This window comes from Rhipicephalus microplus, unplaced genomic scaffold (genome assembly GCF_043290135.1).
Source record: "Rhipicephalus microplus isolate Deutch F79 unplaced genomic scaffold, USDA_Rmic scaffold_28, whole genome shotgun sequence".
NCBI classification, from domain to species: Eukaryota; Metazoa; Arthropoda; class Arachnida; order Ixodida; family Ixodidae; genus Rhipicephalus; species Rhipicephalus microplus.
The window spans coordinates 1,028,276-1,050,499 of record NW_027464601.1 but is presented as its reverse complement, the minus strand read 5'-3'; the positions used below and the strand labels follow the sequence as shown (position 1 = coordinate 1,050,499).

The following is a 22,224-nucleotide window of genomic DNA, read 5'->3' as shown; positions in this document are numbered from 1 at the left end:
TTTTAAAGTTTGCAAAATTAAAACATTATCACACCATTGCATGCCGCCTAGCACGCTGCGTTTTTAGTGTCCTTAAATGTAGGTTCAAGGAATTATGAAATACTGTTCACAAAGGAAGGTTGCTTCAACAGGCTATGGATGATTAAGATAGACGTTAAGCGATGGCAGAATGGTAACGATATAAAAAACATCGTCGTAAAAGTGGCCGCCACGTGCGAACGTGATAAGAGACCGCTTGCAGAACAGGTGACCAGTAAAAGAGCGAGGGGTTGTGGGATGCACCGTCTGCTACCGGCTTCCGGTTCGAGAAGAGTAGACGACGGCAAACCGTTTCGCCGCAAGCCTCATATTATTTGGGATATGCACGTTCGGTCACCCGTTTATCTTTGTCCTGATAAATCATGGTCTGTTGTTCAGCCGTTGGCTGCTCCAACTCGAGCTTGCAAGGCAAACGCAGGTATCAATTGCCATATAATGAGTACAAAAACAAGGTGGGCCGCAACTACGAAGGGAGCCACAGCGACAGGCAGCCTTTGAGTACTGAACTTTGAAGCCAGAGTGTGCGAAAACCATTTTATCATAGGTACGTGTGTATTTCAAACTAAAAAAAAGCTTACGCATGAATTTGCTGCGAATAATATATTGATTGATATGTGGGGTTTAACGTCCCAAAACCACTATATGATTATGAGAGACGCCGTAGTGGAGGGCTCCGGAAATTTAGACCACCTGGGGTTCTTTAACGTGCACCCAAATCTGAGCACACGGGCCTACAACATTTCCGCCTCCATCGGAAATGCAGCCGCCGCAGCCGGGATTCGAACCCGCGCCCTGCGGATCAGCAGCCGAGTACCTTAGCCACTAGACCACCGCGGCGGGGCCCGCGAATAATATATTGAGAAATAAACTGTCGTGCAGGCGCGCCTAGCAAAAATATTAGGAGAACGAGTTGGCGAAATCCACCTGCCATAAGAGATTAGCGCCGGCCATTGCACCTATGTATATATATATATATATATATATATATATAATGCGATCTAACAGACAATAATGCCAAGGAAAGTATAGAAGAAGTATTAGACCACATTGTAATGTAAATATAAAGAAAAGTGGGTGAAAAGATAACTTTCCGTGGGCAGGATCCGACATCTTTAGGATCCTGCCCACGGCAAGTTATCTATTCACCCACTTTTCTTCATATTTACATTACAATTTGGTCTAATATCTTCCCCTATACTTTCCTTGGCAATATTATCGGTTAGATCTCATTAATATTGTGTAAAAACACGGACTAACGAGCCCTAGGTATACACTTCTTTATTTCCTTATATATATATATTTTATATATATAACAAAAACGCGGAAGCTTCACTAGAGAGTAAGTTTACACGAAGCGCTGGAAGAGATCATTCGCGTTTATCTTGGTCAAACACTGTGTGCCAGGACGGCGCCCAAAGGAAGAAGCGCGTTAAACAAGCGCAGGATTTCGATTATTCGGCGCCGTCTATGTCTGACTGTATTGTTTATGTGCTGCCTTGCCGCGCAGCTTGACTGAGATCAGCGTTTAAACTAGCTTCTGGCTTCCACTAAGAAACGCATCTTATAATGCGCTGAAGGTTAGAAAAAAAAAGATATTTCAACGTGCTCACTAAGTACTGCGCTTTGCGCCGATCGACCGACGATGTCGGCCGAAGCAGCGATCCTGAAATGAACTCTTAGCACACTGCTACAGTCATCGCCATCCATCCCCTCTAATCTTTAGCATGGTGACTTTTTATCTGCAGTACTGTATCATACTAGGAAAGCTGTTTTGTGTATCGACTGATCTGCTAGCCAAACTGACAGTACCCCCGTGCAGCATAAAAGCATTGCAGGTCATTTTGTGCGACAAAAAAGTGTCCGGACCGTTCATGGCTTTCGTAACTTGTCATTGTCAGTCACGGTTGGAAAAAAAATAAAGAACGCACTGACATTGTGCGGCAAGGTGCTTTTTTTCAATGAAGCAGTACAAAATTGCACGTGTGCCGCTGTTGACTCGTGCGGTGCGTCGAACCGGAAGCCGTCGTATGCACAGTTCCCTGCGATTGCCCATTTTACCGGTCACCTATTCGATGCAGGGCCGGCATTAATTTTTTTTCTCTTTCCAGCGATCGGCGTGTAAAAGAACGTTGGTTGCGAACTTGAGGCAAACAAGCAATGCGCGCCTGCTCTGTTCTTTATCTGACGAACCATTATTAGGTTTGGCTCACGAACACTACATGTGCGGAGGGCAGTCTAGTGAGCATCGAACACTTTGCTCTTTGAATGTATAGGCAGAACATTAGTGCGAAAAGCGCTTGCTGCGTCGAATTTTCTTTTTCGTTCTTCTCATTCATTCGGTTGTATAGTGCTGACATGCGTACCTGTTCCGAGTAAGTCATAAGTAAAGACGGGATGCAAGTGGTCATGCCTGAACTTAGCCTTTTATTTGGGCATTACTCTTTGAACGGCGTAAAGTGGCATTGTGGCAACGAAACTAGTGGGTCATCGATTAATACTTCCGATGAAATTATGCGCTCGGCTTCTGACCTAGAGGTCCCAGGTTTGATCCCGATCGGTGTGGTGACATTTTGATGAAGGCGAAATGGAAGTGGGCCGTCAGCTGTGCTATGTCAGTGCACGCTAAAGAACACCAGATGGTCGAAACTTCCCGAGCCCTCATCTGAGGCGTCTTTCATAATCCTCTCGTGGCTTTGGAACGTAAAACCCCAGATAATATTATGCTGATCAGGAAAGCAGTGCATACTAAAGAAAGGACATGTTCAACGGGTGTTGTTTCGCCTCACCAAAATAGTCCTGAAATCTTGCGTGCCTCTGAATTGCATAATTGACGCGCTTCCACCACTTTCACTCACGAATGGCAAGCATGTTATCAGCCCGAGACAATTTTTTATAGGAAAGTGGCAAGCGTTAATTGAAGGAACGAAACTTGTGTTTTCTCAAAGCTAGAACAAAACTGATTTTTTAGCGCTTGAGTGTCTACGCTTCGTAACCTGTTCTCAATACATAACTAACTATATGAAGATGATGCGAAAGATATTGCTTCGACAGACCCTTTTACGAAAAACTGCTGCCCCATCATCAAAATCGACGAGTCAATGGTGGCTGGCGGATAACAGACAGAGACAGTTTTTGCCACCATATGCGGGGAGGAGCTTTCTGGACGCAGGACCACCATGATATACTAACAGTTGGTTCAGAAGCACAGCAAAATATCACTTGGTATGTTGATACATCCCCTTCTTCAGAGGCCGCAAATCGGCACTCGAAAGTAGTGTGCTTCCATCACTGACAACAACCTCGTAAAATATTCTTGCATTGATTACAAGTATACATTTGAGTAAACATTACCATAGGCTTAAGGATTTTCATACGGACAAAGTCCTGTATTCAAGTATTTCAACTTAATTTTGTTTGTGTTTGTGCATGCCTCCCTGACAGTTAAATTATACTCTATGTGATACGATGTTCTTGTATATAGTTACCACTGACGTTGAAACTTGTATATAATTACCACTGACGTTGAAAAAAAATTAAAACTGATGTGGAGCCGACGTAAATTCTGTGTCATAGGAGCACATATGTGAAGTTTATAATCGATTTCAATGACCAGCAACGCAACCACAATTCCCGTTTCACCAGCAATATGGTGTCTTTCCAAAGCACTTTCGAGACCTAACGCGAAACTGTGGTACTGTACTCTATTGCCACGCAGAATGCTTCGTTTCAATCTGTGTTTAGACCATAATATTGTTACGTGCTACAAAAGGTCCTAAATTGGAAGAACTGAGCCAGTGGAAAGGCGCACCGAAAACTGGCAAGATGGCTGCTTCAATAATCAACAGATAACTAGACCGTGCACTGCTTCAGAACATCGTTTTCCATTCTAGCAGGCAGCCATGGCTTGCACTCGCCGTACCTATCGGCTAAGTGGCATTATTCCCCTCGGAAAACAGCAGGCCTCACTTTGATGCTCTGAAAGTACAAAGTCAAAGTCTTGTCAAACCAACTGAACATACACGCACACAAAAAATTGCAATAAGGTTCATGCGCAGTCGCACTACAGCGTGAAGTACGGCTTCAGTCGCACTACGTGCACAATCTCCGAGGATTGCCTTCGCCACCGTGGCGAGAAGGCGCCTCGTAGTTCAAATCGCTCACGCGTCGTAACACTTTGTACGGTCTGAAGTTGCAACTGAGCAGTTTTTCTCACAATCCCTGGCGTCGGACAGGAATCCACACCCAAACTTCATCATCTGGATGGTATTCAACTTGTCGATGGCGAGCGTTGTAGCGGCATGCGTCTGTACTCTGCTAGTGCGTAATGTGTAGGCGTGCTAACTTGCGTGCTGCTTCGGCGTATTTGGTAAGCTGCACCGCGGCAGGAGTGATCAAAGCGTCGCATTTGTGCTGAAGCATTGCATCCAGCATGGTCTGGACCTCACGTTCATAGACAATACGGAAAGGCGTGAATCGCGTAGTTTCCTGGACGGCATTATTGTACGCGAATGTTACGTACGGTAGCACCTGGTCCCAGATCTTATGCCGGACAACTACATACATGGATAACATGTCTGCGATGGTCTTGTTGAGCCGCTCTGTCAAGCCGTTGCTCTGCGGATGATATGCCGTGGTCTTGCGATGGCTCGTGTAGTTGAGCTTGAATACGTCATGAATGAGCTGGGCCGTGAGTGCTGTTTCTCTGTGATTACGCACTACGGGGCGCCATGTCGAAGAACGATCTGGTCCATAAAGAATTTGGCGACGTCGGAAGCCGCAGCGCGTTGTAGTGCTTTTGTTTAGGCGTACTTCTTAAAGTAGTCGGTGGCTACTACGATCCTTTTGTTGCCGGCAGATGATAGTGGGAAGGGCCCCAGTAAATCCATTCCCATTTGATCAAATGGCACTCTAGGTGGTTCTATTGGTTGAAGAAGCCCAGCAGGCTTTAGTGGCGGGGATTTGCGGCGTTGACTTTCCTGGCACCTTTTAACGTATTGCTTTACGGATGCGGAAAGCTTAGGCCAGTAGTACGCTTGTCGAACTCGCGCGAGAGTTCGAGGAGAACCTAAGTGACCAGGTGTGGGCTCATTGTGGCAGGCGTGAAGGTTGTCATCACGCATGTCAGTTGCACAACTAGAAGATAGGCTCTCTCATTGCGGTTGGAGTTTTTATTATACAGGACCCCATCTCACACACAGAATGATGACAGACCTCGAGAAATACATCGAGATATGGAAGAGTTGCGTCCTTCAAGGTTTTCAATAACTGCGCGAATTTCTTCGCCCGCGCGCTGTCATGTAATCAGATCCGTTGTAGTAAGGGCCCCAAGGAAACCACGGCATTCTCCATGTCGTGGCCACAAACTTCGACAAGTTTACGGGACAATGAATCAGCATCTTCGTGCTTGTGACCAGATTTGTAAGCGATCGTGAAGCTGTATTCCTGCAGATGAACACTACGTCGTGCCAGTAGCCCACACTGGTCCCGTAGTTTGGCTAACCAGCGCAACGAATGATGTTCGGTCACTACCTTGAAGTGGCGTCCGTAAAGGTAAGGCCGTGGCCAATTACAGCAGCGAGGCACTCTTTCTCTGACGTAGAGAAGCTGACCTCGGCGCGGGAAAGAGGGCGGCCAGCGTACGCTATCACTCGCTCTGTGCCCTCTTGTTGTTGGACGAGAGCAGCACCACGACCCACGTTGCTGGCGTCAGTATGAATTTAAGTATCAGCGTCTTGGTCAAAGTGAGCGAAGACTGGGGGTGTCTGAAAACGCTCCCGTATTTCATAGGAAGCTGCGTCCTTTTCTTCCTCCCACACGAATTGAATATCTTCATGAGTGAGTCGAGTGAGCGGTTCAGCAATCGTAGAAAAGTTGGCTGTAAAGCGACGATAGTACGCGCAGAGCCCTAGAAAACGACATACTTCCTTTTTATCACGTGGCACAGGAAACGAGGATACGGCATTACTTTTGTCAGGGTCGGGTCGAATACCATCCGCCCTGACAACATGGTGGCGAGAAACTTATGTGCCTTGTAACCGAAGTGGCATTTTTCTGGCTTCAGTGTCAGGTTAGCAGACCAGAGCGCCTCCAGCACAGTCTGCAGACGCTTCAAGGGTTCCTCAAGGTCACAGAAAACACAACATCATCATCCAGAAAAACTAGGCACGTGTGCCACTTCAGACCGGTAAGAACATTGTTCATCATTCTGTGGAATGTCGCTTGTGCAGAACAGATGCCGAAGGGAATCACTTTGAATTCATATAGGCCATTCGGTGTAACGAAGGTGATTTTTTCACGATCTCCTTCGTCAACTATATTCTGCCAGTAGCCACTTTTCAAGTCGATCGATGAAAGATACTTGGCCACCGCAGTCTGTCGAGGGAAACGTCGATGTGGGGTAGCGGATAGACGTCTTTTTATTCACGCCGTTAAGTTTCCTGTAGTCCACGCATAAGCGCAGTGATCCCGCTTTTTATCTTCACGAGCACGACCGGAGATGACCAGGCAATCTTCGAATGTTGGATAACGTCATCTTGCAACACTCCTTCGACTTCAGAATTGATCACGTCACGTTCCTTTGGTGAAACGTGGTAAGGTGGTAAGGGTGTTGATTTACGGGCGGGGCGTCGGTATACGTAAATATTCGGTGTTTGTTGATCGGCGTCTGATGAACCTTCGAGGTTGACGCGAAGCACTCTTTAAATTGATATAGCAGTTCAGGTAGCTCGGTCTGTTGTTTTTCCGAAAGAGTCGAGTTGACATCAACTTCTGCAAGTATATATTGAATTCACGTCGCTTGGAGTCGGTAGAAGCCCCTCGTCGGCTGATGTAGATGCGGAGCATTCAGAAACGTCTGCGATAGGATAGGAAAAAGAGATAGCGGTGTCACGAAAGAGGTGCTGGTACTCGTTACTGAAATTATTCACAAGTAAGGCACAGTGTCCGTCATAAAGCTTGACGAGGCTGCATGCAGCGCAGACACATAGCGCGAACAGAAGCGCCAAGTTGCCTTCGGTGACAACCTCACCATCCCGTAACTTCTCGTACACCACATCAACATGGACGCTTGAACGCGGAGGCAATGTGATGCTGTCGGCAGAAACGCGAAACGTGCTGTCACAGATGTCGTCAGATTTGTCGGAGGATCCAGCTACGAAAATGTTAGGGTACGCTCTTGAAGATTCATAATAGCGCCCTGCTCCCGTAAAAAGTCGACCTCCAGGATTAGGTATCGGGAACAGTCACGATGTACGAGGCAGCTGGAGAGAAACGAACGTCCCCGAATGCTCACTCCGATAGTGCACATGCCGATTGGGGTGACTACGTGCCGCCGGCAGTTTACGAATTTGAGCTGCGTATCAAGGCGTTACAACTTTCTTCATGTGCGCTACTAGTTTTCCGCTGATGATGGAATAGTCCGCACCTGTATCCAATAAGGCATAACGTCAGGGTGACCGTCGACCACCAAATGTATATCCAAAGAAAATCTGCTTTTGGCTTTCGTCATTGCCGTCGGGGAATCGCTGCGGGTCCGTGCTTGCGTCGGTGGGAGGCCTTACTTGCGTCGAGTGTCAGCGGCCTCGCTCCCGAAGGTCACTGTCGTTAGTTTTCCCACCTAGGGCTGGGCGAGTGCGCCTGCGCCACCCCTGGAAGGCTCCGAAAATCGGGCAAAGATCGCCTTGGGGATGGGGACCGCGACTGCCGCTGCACTGGCATGCGCTGTTGTGAAAGGTATTCTGCAATAGCTTTGGTCTTTCGCCGAATCTCGGCCGCGGCGGGTAAACGGCAAAACCCTGTCATCCGAGGCGACGATAGGGACTTTCCCTGTACACATGTCCAGCTTCACCACATTGATAACACAGTGGACGTCTGTCTGGTGTGCGCCGTACATCATATTTTCTGGGAAGCGGCTGTCGATTTTCCAAGTGCTGAATTTGCTGCAGCGAAGAAAGCGCATCCGGAGGCATAGGATTAACGAAGCGTGGTGAAGCAGGAATATATCGACTGGAAGCTTCTGCGTATGATGCACGACGTGGCTGTCGAAAAATGCAGGAAATAAACTGAAGGCGGCACTTGGAGAGCCTGTGGTACTTCATTTCTGATGAGGCTGCAAATAGACCATGCAGTAGGTTGCGACTGGCACCTACTGCAGGGTCTTTTGTAGTTCGTCGCGCACCACTGATGGAATGAGGTCGTAGAGAGACTCGATGTTGATTCTGCGTCCTGCACCTCTGATCTGACTTACTGATGAAGTGACCCTCACTTGCCGATCGTACACAATAGAGCGCTGCTGCAGCACTTGTTCCATGGTCAAGGCTTCGGTCGAAAATTCCGCTACGGTCCTTGGGGGACAGCGAACGAGGCCAGCGAAAAGCGGCTCTTTCACGCCTCGCATTAAATGACGAACCTTCTTTTCTTCCGCCATGTCGGAGTCAGCTCGACGAAAGAGGCTCGTCATGTCCTCGACGTACATCATGACACTTTCATTCGGCATTTGGAGGCGCGACTGAATCACTTGCTCGGCTCGTTTGCAGTGATCGGGATCGGCCCAACTTGCCAGCAAATATCGACAAAAGACGGTCCACAAGAGAAAAGGCTCACGGTTTTTGTACCAAGTGCGAGCGCCATTCCATAAGCTGAAATACATGTTCTTTATCTTGTCGAAGTCGGTCCAATCATTGTAATCGGAGACCCGTACGAACTGAACCAGCCAGTCTTCGACATCCTCCAAGACGGAACCGTGGAACACCTTCGGCACACATGGCTTCCACAGCGTATGAGGCGTGTCCGCAGCGTTTTGCAGTGCGTCGGAGGCTGCAGCGCCTTACCTAGCCTTCGGAGGTGCGACGTCATCTCGGGAAGCGATTCACGCTCAAGAGGTAGTCCTTGGAGTCTTCGGCTTGAGCGGTGAACAGGTGTTGTCACTGCAGGTACAGGGCTACCTGGAGGCGTTTGGAACATAGGCTGGGGGTTGCCCAACACATCCACCAGTTGTAACGTGCTACAAAAGGTTTTCAACTCGAAAGAACTGAGCCGGTGCGGAGATGCACCGAAAACTGGCAAGATAGCTAGTTCAATAATCAACAACTAACTAGAGTGCACGCTGCTTCAGAACATCGTCTTCTATTTTAGCGGGCAGCCATGGCTTGTGCTTGCCGTACCTAGTGCCCAAGTGGCAATATTTATACTTTGCATTCATCGAGTAACAGCTTCTGGATTCAGTTTTATTCTTTTCTTTTGCATTCTTTCACTTGAATTACAAATGTGTGTTCCCGCCACTCTAGAGTCAACAAACTCAATCACCCGTGTCATATACCCGCATATCACCCACGGGGTATAGGTATGTGCCACAAATGTGTGGAGGAAAAGCTTTGACGACGTGCGTACGCAACGGGATTTGCAGGTTATTATTCATGTCATGAAGCGTCAAGTTTCTTCCACACGCTTTCTTACCCCTAAATACTGATACTGCTTCACCCCTATATAACGAGGCGATACACGTAGTATAAATTGTGGTATATGATATACGGCGATATATACTACATATATCGCCTCTTAAACTAGCAGACAAATATTAGTATTGTATAAACGGCAATATATACGCACGTCGGTGGATAGAGAGATAGCTAGATAGATAGATAGATAGATAGATAGATAGATAGATAGATAGATAGATAGATAGATAGATATATAGATAGATAGATAGATACTACGCAAAGAAGCGCTTTGCATTCAAAAAGCAATGACAAAACGTATAATTTCACATTTACTATGCCTTGCCTCTCTACTCTTAATTCATGTTCTCTACAAAGGTGAATTGCAGGGACCTGAAAAGAGCATAACGAAATCATAAAAACGGAAAGAGAGTTTACACTATAAGACGCGTACAAAAAAAAAACGAAGTAGCTTTGGTCACCTAATTTTTACATTACCATACGCGCACAAAAGAAAAAAAAAGGAGCTTTGTCGACCTGACTTGATCGATCATTGTTCTCCTTAGGATGTGTAAAAGAGTAAATTAAGAATTACAAATGTACATCTTAAGACTGTGATATGCATGAAGTGTTTAAAAATGCACTAAAAGTAATGAAAATGAAAGAAACAACGAGACTTCTCGGCATCACAGTGAAATATCAAAACTGAAACAGAAACTTGTTTTGTTTGTTGAGGTCGCGACATCTAGTGGGATTCTGTAATATAACTTACAGGCTAAAAAAATTGCTTCGACGCGCGGCATCGAACCTGCGACCGCGTGCTGATGTTGCGCCCCGTAACTATGAGAGGTAACGCACTCGGCCACGAATGCCACTGAACCGCTGGTGATAAGCAAGGGTTTATCAATATGCCAGAAGCATTTGAAGGAACTGCGTCGCAAAAAACGTGTTAGGGAACAATGTTATGCCAGTTGCGGCCCGTTGAGAATGGCTACAATCGTCGTATTTGTTCGACGGCGGTAACCTCGCAACATGGCAATTTAGTTTACATAATAATCTTTTTTTATTTTGTTACCAGGGCTTGTTGTTTCCGAGAAGATAAAGAACGATTTCATAATGGTAAAAAAACATGATGGAATTCAAGTTAATGTTTTTATACACTACAGCATATATTATCCAGAGTGATATTATATGACGCTGCTCATATTTGCGCCATCACTCTGGGGCAATAAATTTCTCAAATCGAAGCAATGCTAAGCAATTTAAAAATGTAACAAAAAGAATTGTCCGTGAAAATAATAACAGCTCAATTGCTTTAAGCCAGGAGTCTCAAACAAACAGGAAACTTTGTTCCGCAAAAGCTAGGCCACTGAAGAGGGGGTGAAGCGGCATGTGAGGTGGGGGATAGCGAACGCAACGTAGCCTAATTCTACCATGCATGTTAAAGAACGCACTTTATATATCTCATGTGTGAATCGTTTTTGAAATGGACTTAGCGTTAGGATTGCAGCAAAATATCGATACTCAAAAAACGAAATGACTCAACTATGGATGCCTATTCCGAAGTCTGGAAATTTTTACCAGCCTTATGTTTCAATACATAGTGACCGCAAGAAGTGCTCAACCAAAAAAAATTGTGTGAAATCAGTCACGTCTTCGTAACATTGCCGAAGAACACGTTATTCGTCACAACAGGCTAGTAAAGGAAGCGAGTGTGTTTTAGCAATGTCCAAATTGTTTTATTTTTGGTGAAGCCTTAGGACACGTGTCTTGATCTCCTGCCTTAAAATAAACACTGCACAACAAGGCTGCAGTTAGCGAAGCACCCTTTATTGCGATGCCGTGGTGGCGCGCTCGAGCATTTCCCTCATTCGGATAGGCGCAGTTCATAGCAAAGCCAGCGCGGCGAACCAGCTAATCAGAAGAGAAAAGACGCCAGTTTTAGCCTATAACAACAAAGACAAACTGAGATTTCAACCCGAATTCCCTGCGTGCCAGCCCAGTATTCCACCACTGAGCTACGCCAGTGCTTAAAACTCTGTCACGAACTGACTCTAGACACGCTTCACGTCGGGAAACAAATCGCTTTAACGTGTGCAATCAAGCGTTCAAGGTGGAAGAAAAAAGGAGAAACCAGGTGTCGCACAATGCAAATTCCATAACGAGTGGGTCGCCCTGTAGCCTAGCCCGTTATAATAAACTAAGGCATATGTATTCATTGTCGTCAGCCTTAGCATAAAAAAGTGCACGGAATTCTTTGCAAGTTTCAAGCGAGTACCACGCTTCTCCGCAGAGTTAGAAGAATGGCATAGTCAGTATTAGATAGTGACGTTTCATTACTCCGTTTTCAAAAATAAGCTTGACCCTAACTGAAGAAATTTTTGTAAGCTTTGTTGTTTTAGGTTTGAGATACTGCCACAGGCATTTTTCTAATGCTGTGTATGACTTCTTTATAGGTACTAATTGAGAACCATTTCAAATATTTTATTCAAAAATATTCCTTTTTATTATTGATATGCAGTAAAATTTAAATTATCTCTTCATTATTCTTTCTTTCAGGTTAACACTGCAGTATGGAATACGACTTAAATGGCATATCAATTTTATACAATGTATTGCGCAATATTGCAATTCTTTTGTTTTATTTTTAAATTACCAAAACTTTTTCAAATAACCCTTAAACTTTCAATGACGCAATCTTGGCCAACCCGCCAGAGTGGTTACGCACCACTGGTATAAACAAAGAACAAGCAAACAATTGTCTCCTCACCTCAAGAATATGATATTTATGGCACAGTGGGTACCCAGCAAGCGTACTTGCAGCAGTTACCCAAAAATTGTACTGAAAAGGCTCTGAAAGGCCACTTTCCCAGCTTTCGCTGTGACTGTGTGGCGCGTTCCACGAAGTCCTGGCGTATTTTTCTTTTCATTAAAGTACCTTGCTTTTATCTATACCTTATATCAGTTTCCTAGGCCGACAGCACTGACGTGATACGCCCCTGTTACATAATATGACAATGTCTGTTCTTGAAATAGTTATTTGTAAATGAATCCAAATCCCCCTCTGAAGTCTCACCTGTGGAGCATCGGCGTATTGTATACAGTGCACTATCCTTGCTCCATCCCAACAGGTTGTTTTCATGGAGCAATCACTTTACCACTACGGGATTCGCCGTCACTATTCACGCAAACCTCCCAAAGGACAGTTCTACTTCGGAAAGATCAACGTACTCACAGTCCCGTGTGCAATATTCGTGAGCTACAATGCCAGCAAGATTGTGCAAGAAAGCCTGCACCAGACGTGAGTTCAATATCTGAAAACATAACGAACATAGAAATCAGTTTCATTTTTACACGTAGTATCAATGTTTGTAGTTCTTTATTTGATGATATGTACAGTTGACCACAAAAAGTTTATGGACCGTGCGAGCGCATGGCCGAAAGCCTCTTCGCGACACTTCCGGTGTACGTCAGTGGCGGTCGACACCACTGCAGCCCCCTGAAAGCATCCCTCCCCTAATTTATGGCCTGTCTCTTTTCTGACTGGGTACAATTATTTTTCACGTTTTTATTTTCAACGCTACGCGCTTTCGGCATCTGCATCTACGAGTTTATGCCTGGAAAGCAGTCTATGAGCATAACTGTTATCAGTCGCTATCTTTATCACAAAGTGACACCTTGTGAACGGAATGCCGTTTGAGACACGCCGGGATAGTTTCGATCGTCCTGTGAAAATAGCAATGTGATGGTCATAATTCACGTAAGCGCTTCGCGTGAAAACCGCAAACTAACAATGCGCTAACCGGCTCTAGAAAACTGAAAGGCCAGTTAACAAAAAGACGACCCGTTTCGAACCTAAACGTGCGGTGGATGGTAGATGGCGCACCGCTAGGTGGCACGGACAGGCAGTTTTGCATAAAATTGCTGTATATGCTACTGCATTTGCTACCCTTAAGTAGCAGAGGTGCGCCACTGTTTTCCGGGCGCCGCTCCCTCCACAAACAGGCGTTCAATGCCCCTACTCGCCGAACGCCATCACGTGGTCATAGGTCGTTCATTTGCCCTGCGGAGAAGCCAACGCTACGCAGATTCCGGGCAGATCAAGTGGGGTTGACAACGGCTGTTGTCATTCTCGCCCCGCTTTTTCGGTAATGTAGCCGTGCTGCCTCTTGGTCACGAGAAACGTGGTGGTAAATGCATTCTGTGCTGAGTTGTACGTAGAACCTATACGATTAGAGGCGGGTGCCGCGAGTGTTGCTATAGAAGGATTAGTGTTCAGTCGGAAGGAAGAAACCCTTGGCCATGTTGTCGTCAGCAGGATTTTCTTTTGGAAGTACAAACCATTGTTGCATTGCGGCTTAGGGAGAGAAAGAGCACTAGTCTAGCTTGGATGAGGGCAAGTGCTGATGTGGCTTGACGGGGGCAAGGGCCTCTTTTCCACTTCTCTGCTAACGCCCATGCGCTTGTCTTTTATTTCTAGCTTTTTCTTTTAGGTAGCATGTGTCAGCTGCATACGTCCAAATTAGTCTGGCGCTTAAAACGCGAAAGATAAAGGAAGAATTTAAACTAGAACTATTTGAATCGGCAAGGTGTTGCTGCTAGTGCGTGAATTGAATGCAGCTTAGAAACCCTAATAAAAAATAATGTTGAACACGACAGGGCTGTTGAACGACGATTCTCATCAGTTGTCGTGAGCCGCGATTGTAATACGAGCGTAATACGAGATGCACGCTTAACGCGGGCATCGCACAGCCACTCCCTATCACTATCCATCTCGATTCACTTGATGACTACGAAGCTTTGGCTGGTTAACTCACAGAGTTAATGAATGAGCCCAACGCGATGAAAATATTTCATTCCTGGCACGATGGTGATCAAGAGTGAAAAATAAATGAGAAAAAACAGTGCAAAAGAAGCCAAAGCTAATGTGCGGCTCACTATAAATGTACTATGTACCACTGGTCCAATGACGTGACGCACGTTTTTTCATTATTACTTACCAAAAACGTAAACATAAAATGATGGTTTCCTGGCGCGACCAGAGCAACTGTGCTTGTCTCGTACTTTCATAAAAAGTAGAAAGAAAAGACAGCAAAAATATAAAGCAACGTATAAGCGCGAGCGCTGCTCCAACGCAGTTGGTGAGTAGCTTTCCGGCCAGACATTTGAACCCAAGATGGCGCATTTTCGCACAACTCTGCTACCTAAAGGTAGCATATGCAGTAACTCTGGTTTTGCACGCGCTCGCGTGGTCCGCAAACTATTGTGCTCGACTGTACTTACGCTGTTAATTACCACGTATTGTGGTCTACGTATGTTACTTGGCCATTCTTTTCTAATAGCTCTGTTCTAATCGCGGCGAAGGCTACAGTGATAATCGAGGGCAAACGGACGAGTGACACACAGAAAGGGGAACGGTGTATGCCACTGAACACGTCGCACCCAGCTGCGGACTAGAGCTCGTGCAGCCTACTCGACTTTCATGCAGTTTGTTTTTGGCGCTCACAAACCAATAAGTGACACCTAAGAAGCTTTGCTTTAAAACCATCAGATAATGAATAATGATCTGCTTTGATACTGCAGCGGGCCCCATAAAACTTTCGTAGCATTCTTACGTAAAGTACACAAGATTTAAGCAACGTATATTGTGTGAATTTCATTTAGAAATGCTGAATAAGTGACATCTGCAGTGTTGGTGCTTTTATTGTATACTTCCTTTTTCTTATTCTAGAAGTAAGCCTGTGAAATATAAAATTCATCATGTGACCTCAACTTGTAGCCGTAAGCATCGTCCGCAAAAAGTCAGCGCGTATAGTAACGCTTTCAAGATTTTTTTAGCATTTCAGACGCGGAGCTCTCCCAGAAAGTGCGGACGCTCCCGAATAATGCTAATTTTTAGGTTGTGTTATCTGCGTTATTCTTGCTATAACCACAGGACGCGCTGGATCTGCGAGTCTGGGCTGCTAGATCGACACCTGGAACAAGCACTGCTCCAGACATGGCGACAGGCTGGGAATCGGCACAACACAGTTGAGGCCATACGTGCTGAAGACATTTCCGGTCTCTTCGCCGTCTGGATAATGGGAATGAGTATGGCAGCGGTGGGGACAATCGGCGAGGCAGTCATGGAGTGGAGACAACGCTCAGGAGTTGAAGTGAGCCAATTTAGCCTCAGACGGCGCCGAAACAGGCTCAAGCGACCCTTCCCATAGATTCTCACTTAAAAATACTGAAGGACCTCCAAGAAAAGCCACTTCGGTGATGTGCTGTAGGAGCAAAATAAAATTTGAAAATGGTCAGCAGATTGTTACCGCAATAGCGTTAAAGAGCTCTTTTCGCGAAAATTCCGGCGTTGGGGTCGGTGTCGTTGTTTGTGAGTAAAAATCATCATCCTATGCATGACCGAAAAACTGAAAACAATGCAAAGAAAGTAAATAAATGATAACAAATTTTGAAGATTGGATAGCAAACCAGGGTTGCTTGGGTTCAAGTGGAGATCAAACCCGGGTCGTTTGCGTGGCGAATGGATGTACCACCACACAGCCACGCCTCTGCTTTTGAAAACAGTGAAAAGAACTTCCTCTGCTTGGAAATGCAGCGAAAGTAGCCTTCATGCTTCACAAACACACGCGTCCTGTATACATGCTTCACAATGCAACAAAAATATTGCAGTATTAGTGTGTGCTACAAGCGTCGCTTGTCAACGGGTGTCAGAATATGTGACTATCATACTGGCTCCCTAGTTGAAAGCTGGTACCCCACAACAAAAGGCACACACGCTATTGCTCTGATTCCCTTGAGGCCACGTAGTAGGTGCACAGTGAATTCGAAAAAATTTCGTGCACTAAGTGGGAACAACACATTTTATGTCGGTTGTAAAGAAACTATAAATATGACCACATGTTAAACCGACTGCGCCTAAACAACTTTTTGCATACCATGGACATGTACAAGGTTTCGCATCAGTCATCATATTCGACATAATCCCCCCATGTTTTATAACGTGCCTTAGCCACTCTTTCAGTCCTATTGGCGTAGCTAGAGGCTGACCCCTTCTCCTCATGCTCCCCGAGGTTTTTTCGTCGTGGCAAAAGAAAAAAAACTGACTATTTCAAGGGGATGTCACCCCTGAAAGTCAAAAAGCCCATCGCCCCCCCCTCCTACCCACCCTGAAAACAATTGACACATCCCCGAATTATAGTTAAGGGTATTCAAGAAGATGGAACAATGGCTACATTGTGACAGCTATATTATCACTTGGGCTATTTTTTTCATCACCTTTCGTACAGACGAATCGCAAACTGAGCAGAGTATACAAAATAGGCAGCAGATTTCAGTATGCGTTATAAATTATTGCGGTCTAAATTACTATTGACGGGTCCATCTCAAGCTCAAAGCGCCAATATTCTCCCGGGAATTATGTTCTACTCAATATGAAAGCGTGTGGGCACTGGAGACGAGTACGACTGAAGCACAGATGAGCAGTAGCGGCCGCCTCGATCAGGGCACGTGCGATTAAAAAACATAGCCATGATAACCGCCGGCAAAAAACAGCCGTCTTTTTGGTGTTGGCATTACGCTGATTTGTCGTTTCCGCACAACAACAGCGAAAAAAATTGCCGAAATTAAGCATGACCTTTCAGAAAAAAAAAATAGGCAGATCAAAGGTACAGTGGGAATCGAAACACGCATGAGGAAGGTTGATATATCACTTTAAAGTAAGCACGACTTTACAAAGCGGACGTAAATTATGCCATACATGACTTCATTTCATTATCATCAAGTTTGAACGTGTCGTTCACCTTTGTCGTCTATTGGTGTTGCGTGATACCAAATTTTGTATCACTGTATCACGTGACGTGGTATGTAGAGCTGGCGAAAAGGCCGCGAGCATATTTTACATGTAAACATATTTTACATAAACCTCATATCAACATTATCAACTTTGGCCGTGTCATTTACCTTTGTTGTCCATTCATGTGACGTAGTAAAATATTTCCTATATTTGAAGCTAGTGAAACGACCGCGAGCTCACTATGAGCATAGCATGTAGAAGTATCTTTTACATGACATGCATAATATAATTATCATGCTCGGACGTTACATTTACTTTCACCGACTTTTAAAGCCACCTGATACCAAATTTGGTATATGTGGAGCTAGCGAAACAGCTGCCAGCATACCATGAGCGTAGCATGTAATCATGTTTCACATGGCACGCATATCATGGTTATCAAGTTTAGACGTGTTATTTACCTTCGTTGTCTATTCACGTCATGTGATGCCAAATTTGGCATATGTGGAGCTAGTGAAACATCTGCGTAGGCACTATGAGCGTAGCATGTAGTCATAGTTCACATGACACGCTTGTCATCATTATCATGTTTGGCGTTTCATTTAACTTCGTCGTTCATTCACGTCCCGTTTTACCAAATTTGGTATAAGTGAAGCTAGTGAAACGACCGCCAGTGCATCATTAGCGTAGCATGTAGTCATGTTACATGACAAAAGTCTCATGTTTATCGTGTTTGCACCAGTCACATAACTTGGTCATCCATTCATGTACCGTAATACTAAATTTTGTAGATGCGAAGCTAGAGAAGTGACCGCGAGCGCACCATGAGCGTGGCGCGTAGTCTTCAGTAGTCATAACATGAAATATATGGCAAGCATGTTTGGTTTCCACGTTCGGGTCTGTCACTTTGTTCGCCATGCAGTCATACACTGTGTGTCGTAGCTAGCATGTCATAAACTAGTATATCATATCATACCAGTTTTGGGGAAAGTCATGTGAACGATATCACCTTGAAGCAGCAATACTATGAAAAGTAAATCATGACATTCATGACATACAAGTCATGATTTTCAAGTTATGACTAGTCGATTGTGCTCGCCATACAGTCATTTTATGCCATATAAATTTAGGTATTGGTACCATTATTGAGATCACCAGGAGAGCTAAAAGTCGTCGGAAAGTATTAGATAGATAGATAGATAGATAGATAGATAGATAGATAGATAGATAGATAGATAGATAGATAGATAGATAGATAGATAGATAGATAGATAGATAGATACGCTCAAAGTCGCCAAAGTTTGCTTAGAAATGCTTCGCTTTCACAAAACGACTAATTTCCTTTCTCTGCAACACTCAAGCACTTACGCAAGCACTGTTTCGACAGTTAGGTCCGCGCGCGGTGGCACTAGTATATGCATAGCCATGTGCCTTCAGAACAAATTGTAATAATAAGTAAATAAAAGAGAGGATTGGGAGGTACGGGCCACTGCAGGTCGCTATACATGTTGTTTCAAGAAAGCTGCCCAATAATATTTGAAACTTACAGAAAGAAGGCATGTGCGAGCTATTTAGGGTGTTTTTTTTTTACTGTTGCAGAAGGCATCTTTACATGTGTCAAGCAACATTTACTGTAGTAAATATGTAAATAGAAACATTTACCTTTTTAGACGTTGAAAGATCCGGTCAAGTCTAATGGGTGAATTCAAGTTCTTCCTGGGAATAGTCCATAGCCACATTCGAAGTTTTTAAGGCATGCAGATGCTTGCGATCATTGTGGCAGTGGTGAAACGATAGAGCACGTTCTCTGTGACTGGCCGTGCTACAGCGTGCAAAGACGGCTGCTAGCTGCTGCGTTAGCTCGCCTTGATGACAGAGTATTGTCAGAACGGTTAGAGCTTGAAAACCGACATGATCTGTCTTCGCACAGAAAATCACTCAAGGCCCTATTGAACGTTTTGCGCGATAGTGGCCTACTGAATAGGCTATGCATCCCCACATACTTTTTCTTTTTCGGGCGTCTATTTCGCTCTTCGCTTTCTTTCTCATCTTTCTTCCCTTTTCTGTTAGTGAAAGGGTAGCAAGCCGGATGCACCACTTTGCAGTTACCCTCCCTACTTTTTCCTCATTTTATTTCCTCTCTCTCTTTCTTGAAAGTCACTTGTAATCAACGGGTAGCTATGATATCTGGCTAATTTAGCTGGCGAAACAAAAACCGATGCGCGAGACGGTACATCTATCATTTATACCGAAAACGCCCTGTTTCCCCCGCATTGGGGGAGGAGGAAAAGCGAGCGTCGATAAGTGTGATAAAGGGTGCACGTTAAAGATCCCCAGGTGGTCGAAATTTCCGGAGCCCTCCACTACGGCGTCTCTCATAATCATATGGTGGTTTTGGGACGTTAAACCCCACAAATCAATCAATAAGTGTGATAAAATCAAAGTGTCTAGGTTGATTGTTGATGTCACCAAGGGAAGCAGTACCTTCCTTGAGGGCGTTTTTGAAGCGAATGGTAGCTGCGCTGGTTGGTGCGTCTGTTTTGGTTTCCCCTACCAAATGGGCGAGATTTCATCGCTGCGCGGTAATTACTACACGCCGTCTTACGAACATCTCAAAGTAGCTATGGACCATTCGCAGGAAGGGTTTGAATTTGCCCATTTGTTTGTCCGGTTGTATTGACTGGTTATAAAGTTAACTGTTTTTATTTCTATAAACAATGACGTTTCAGGGTTTGTACACATCTGAAGATGCATTCACCTGCAGCCCAGTGAACACCACCGGTTGCACGCAGAAAGAATTCGTTAAGAAAGAATTGACACATTTCTTGAAATACCCTGTATATGAGCGTGACGGAGAGCCAGTGCGTTTATTGGTGTTTTTGAACGAAAACAAACGATGTCGATGCCGGTGACCAAAAATTTTGTCATGTCGATGAATCATGTTACAAGTCTTATTGAGTAATTCAGGGGCCTGTGTTTCCCAAGAAAATGTAGCATACTGAGGAGTATCAATGATTACTTCACCAATGACGTTTTCCAGGAGTTTGAGGCTACTCCAGAAAACCAGCATTGGAATAGCCCCCAAGTTTTCAATAAACAAACTTGGTGCGACCAATCTTGTGACGTCATAGCTGTAACCAACCCAACAAGGTGGCTGCCACCGGTTGTGGGGCAAGAAACATATCCCAGTTTGTTTTAAAGACGGTGGTCTACTTTAGGATACTTCAGCGCAATTTTTTTGTGTCTATCTCTGTCTGTCTGAGTTTTTGTTTGTACTTTTGTCAATGGATTCAGCCACTCAGAAAAAGTTTAACCCCTCGCTCAATGCCCACCATTCTTGATTTTGTGGCTGCGTTCATACATGTAAAATATCTTAATAAAAAGCAAATAATGCCCACGTTTGAGGCGCTCCATCAATACGTGAGTATTAGGTATTGTGCCTTTTATTTAGAAAAAAAACATACATATCTATAATTTTAAATACCGCAGTGTTTTTTACTGTGCGCTAGCAATTAGACGCTAATTCTGAAAAGGAAAAAAATAACAAAAATTGTTCAGGGGTATTTTACGCAGAGTGCAACCTCATGGTGCTGTCGCCTACCGGTAGCTCTGCTTTTTAACGAACTTTTGTTTCTTTTTACTGACGCCAGATGGCGCCTTATCTCCCGTACGAGTTCGATAGCTTATTGAACTTTTAAGCAGGAAATTGTCAAGGAAAGGATATATCATAATACTCGTGGTAGTTCTCTACTGTTTGAGGCCAGGAGTGCAGTATTGCGAACCAAGACATTTTGGGCCAAATACGAAGGGATAGACACGGAATGCAGTGCGTGTGGAGAGGAAGAGGAAACTGCCGAACCATTGATAATCTTCTGTAAAAGGCTTCACCCTATAGTTTAGGTTGATGGCGCAGAGTTTTTCAAAGCACTGGGGTTTAGGGACATGGGGGGGGGGGGGGCAAAATTGAGTTTAAGCGGGTCGAAATAACAAAGAAGGGGGTTATATGATATTTGAATAAAGTCAAGGCACGAGCGAAAATTAAACACTTCACTACAAAGTACGGGTCCTCAACCTAACTAATTAAAGGGAAAAAAATCTAGTTTTTGGTTCACTAAGTATGACGGCTTGGTGGCGTTATCCACCGCCTGATTTAAAGGGTAAGGCCATATCAATCCATCCATCAATCCATGCATTCAGTGAAGCACGCAGATACGGGGCCCTAAGAGCCTTGCAACAGGATTATGCTGTTTGACGCACCAATGAGAAAAATCTCATTGGCCTTGTGCCATTGACTTTCAGATATAAAATTTCACAACTGCTTAGCGCATGAAAACGAAATAATCAACTATATTTAATTCAAAGAATAAGACAGCTCGAAATGTTTGTGGTCATGCAACATGGCCTCCATTACATAAGTGATATTTTTACCTCATTTATTTGCATGTCATACCTATCTTTCTCGTTTTTCTGCTTTGTCACTAGGTTTCATCACGTTCGCAATTGTATATAGGCGTATAATATCCTCCTTGCACACATTTCTGAATAGAGTTAGAGACTACGATTGACCTGAGGGCTGTTGAGACTCACACCGCGCTGGAATTAAACACACAAATAAAAGACACACTGAAGCACAGGTAGGACACACACGAGCGCGAACTAACAACTGAAAACAGTTGTTAGTTCGCGCTCGTGTGTGTCCTACCTGTGCTTCAGTGTGTCTTTTATTTGTGTGTTTAATTCCAGCGCGGTGTGAGTCTCAACAATGTTCAACCAACTAGCCCCCACTCTTGCCCTTCTGACCTGAGGGCACGTGCTGAGAGCTGCACGCTCTCTGCATTGGAGCAGTGAATGCGAAAGCACTAGTTCGGCGGCCTAAACAGAAATATGCCTATTACTTCAATCTTTTCTCTTGCTAACAAAATTGGAATAGAGCAATACACCGCCATTTCATTGTGT

At 44.7% G+C, this 22,224-nt stretch overlaps 2 protein-coding genes across 7 annotated transcripts in view; one reads left to right on the top strand and one right to left on the bottom strand.

Moving 5' to 3' along the window:
* LOC142786723 (uncharacterized) overlaps positions 1 to 15,772 on the top strand; it is a 32,337-nt gene extending 16,565 nt beyond the window's left edge. Inside the window, exons 3-4 of the mRNA XM_075884360.1 lie at positions 12,605 to 12,774; positions 15,409 to 15,772. Coding sequence (XP_075740475.1) covers positions 12,605 to 12,774; positions 15,409 to 15,685 — 447 coding nt within the window. The 3' untranslated portion in view covers positions 15,686 to 15,772. The remainder of the gene's footprint in view (positions 1 to 12,604; positions 12,775 to 15,408) is intronic.
* LOC142761687 (monocarboxylate transporter 12-B-like) overlaps positions 1 to 22,224 on the bottom strand; it is a 145,259-nt gene that overhangs the window by 121,396 nt on the left and 1,639 nt on the right. The gene's annotated exons all lie outside the window — the stretch shown is intronic.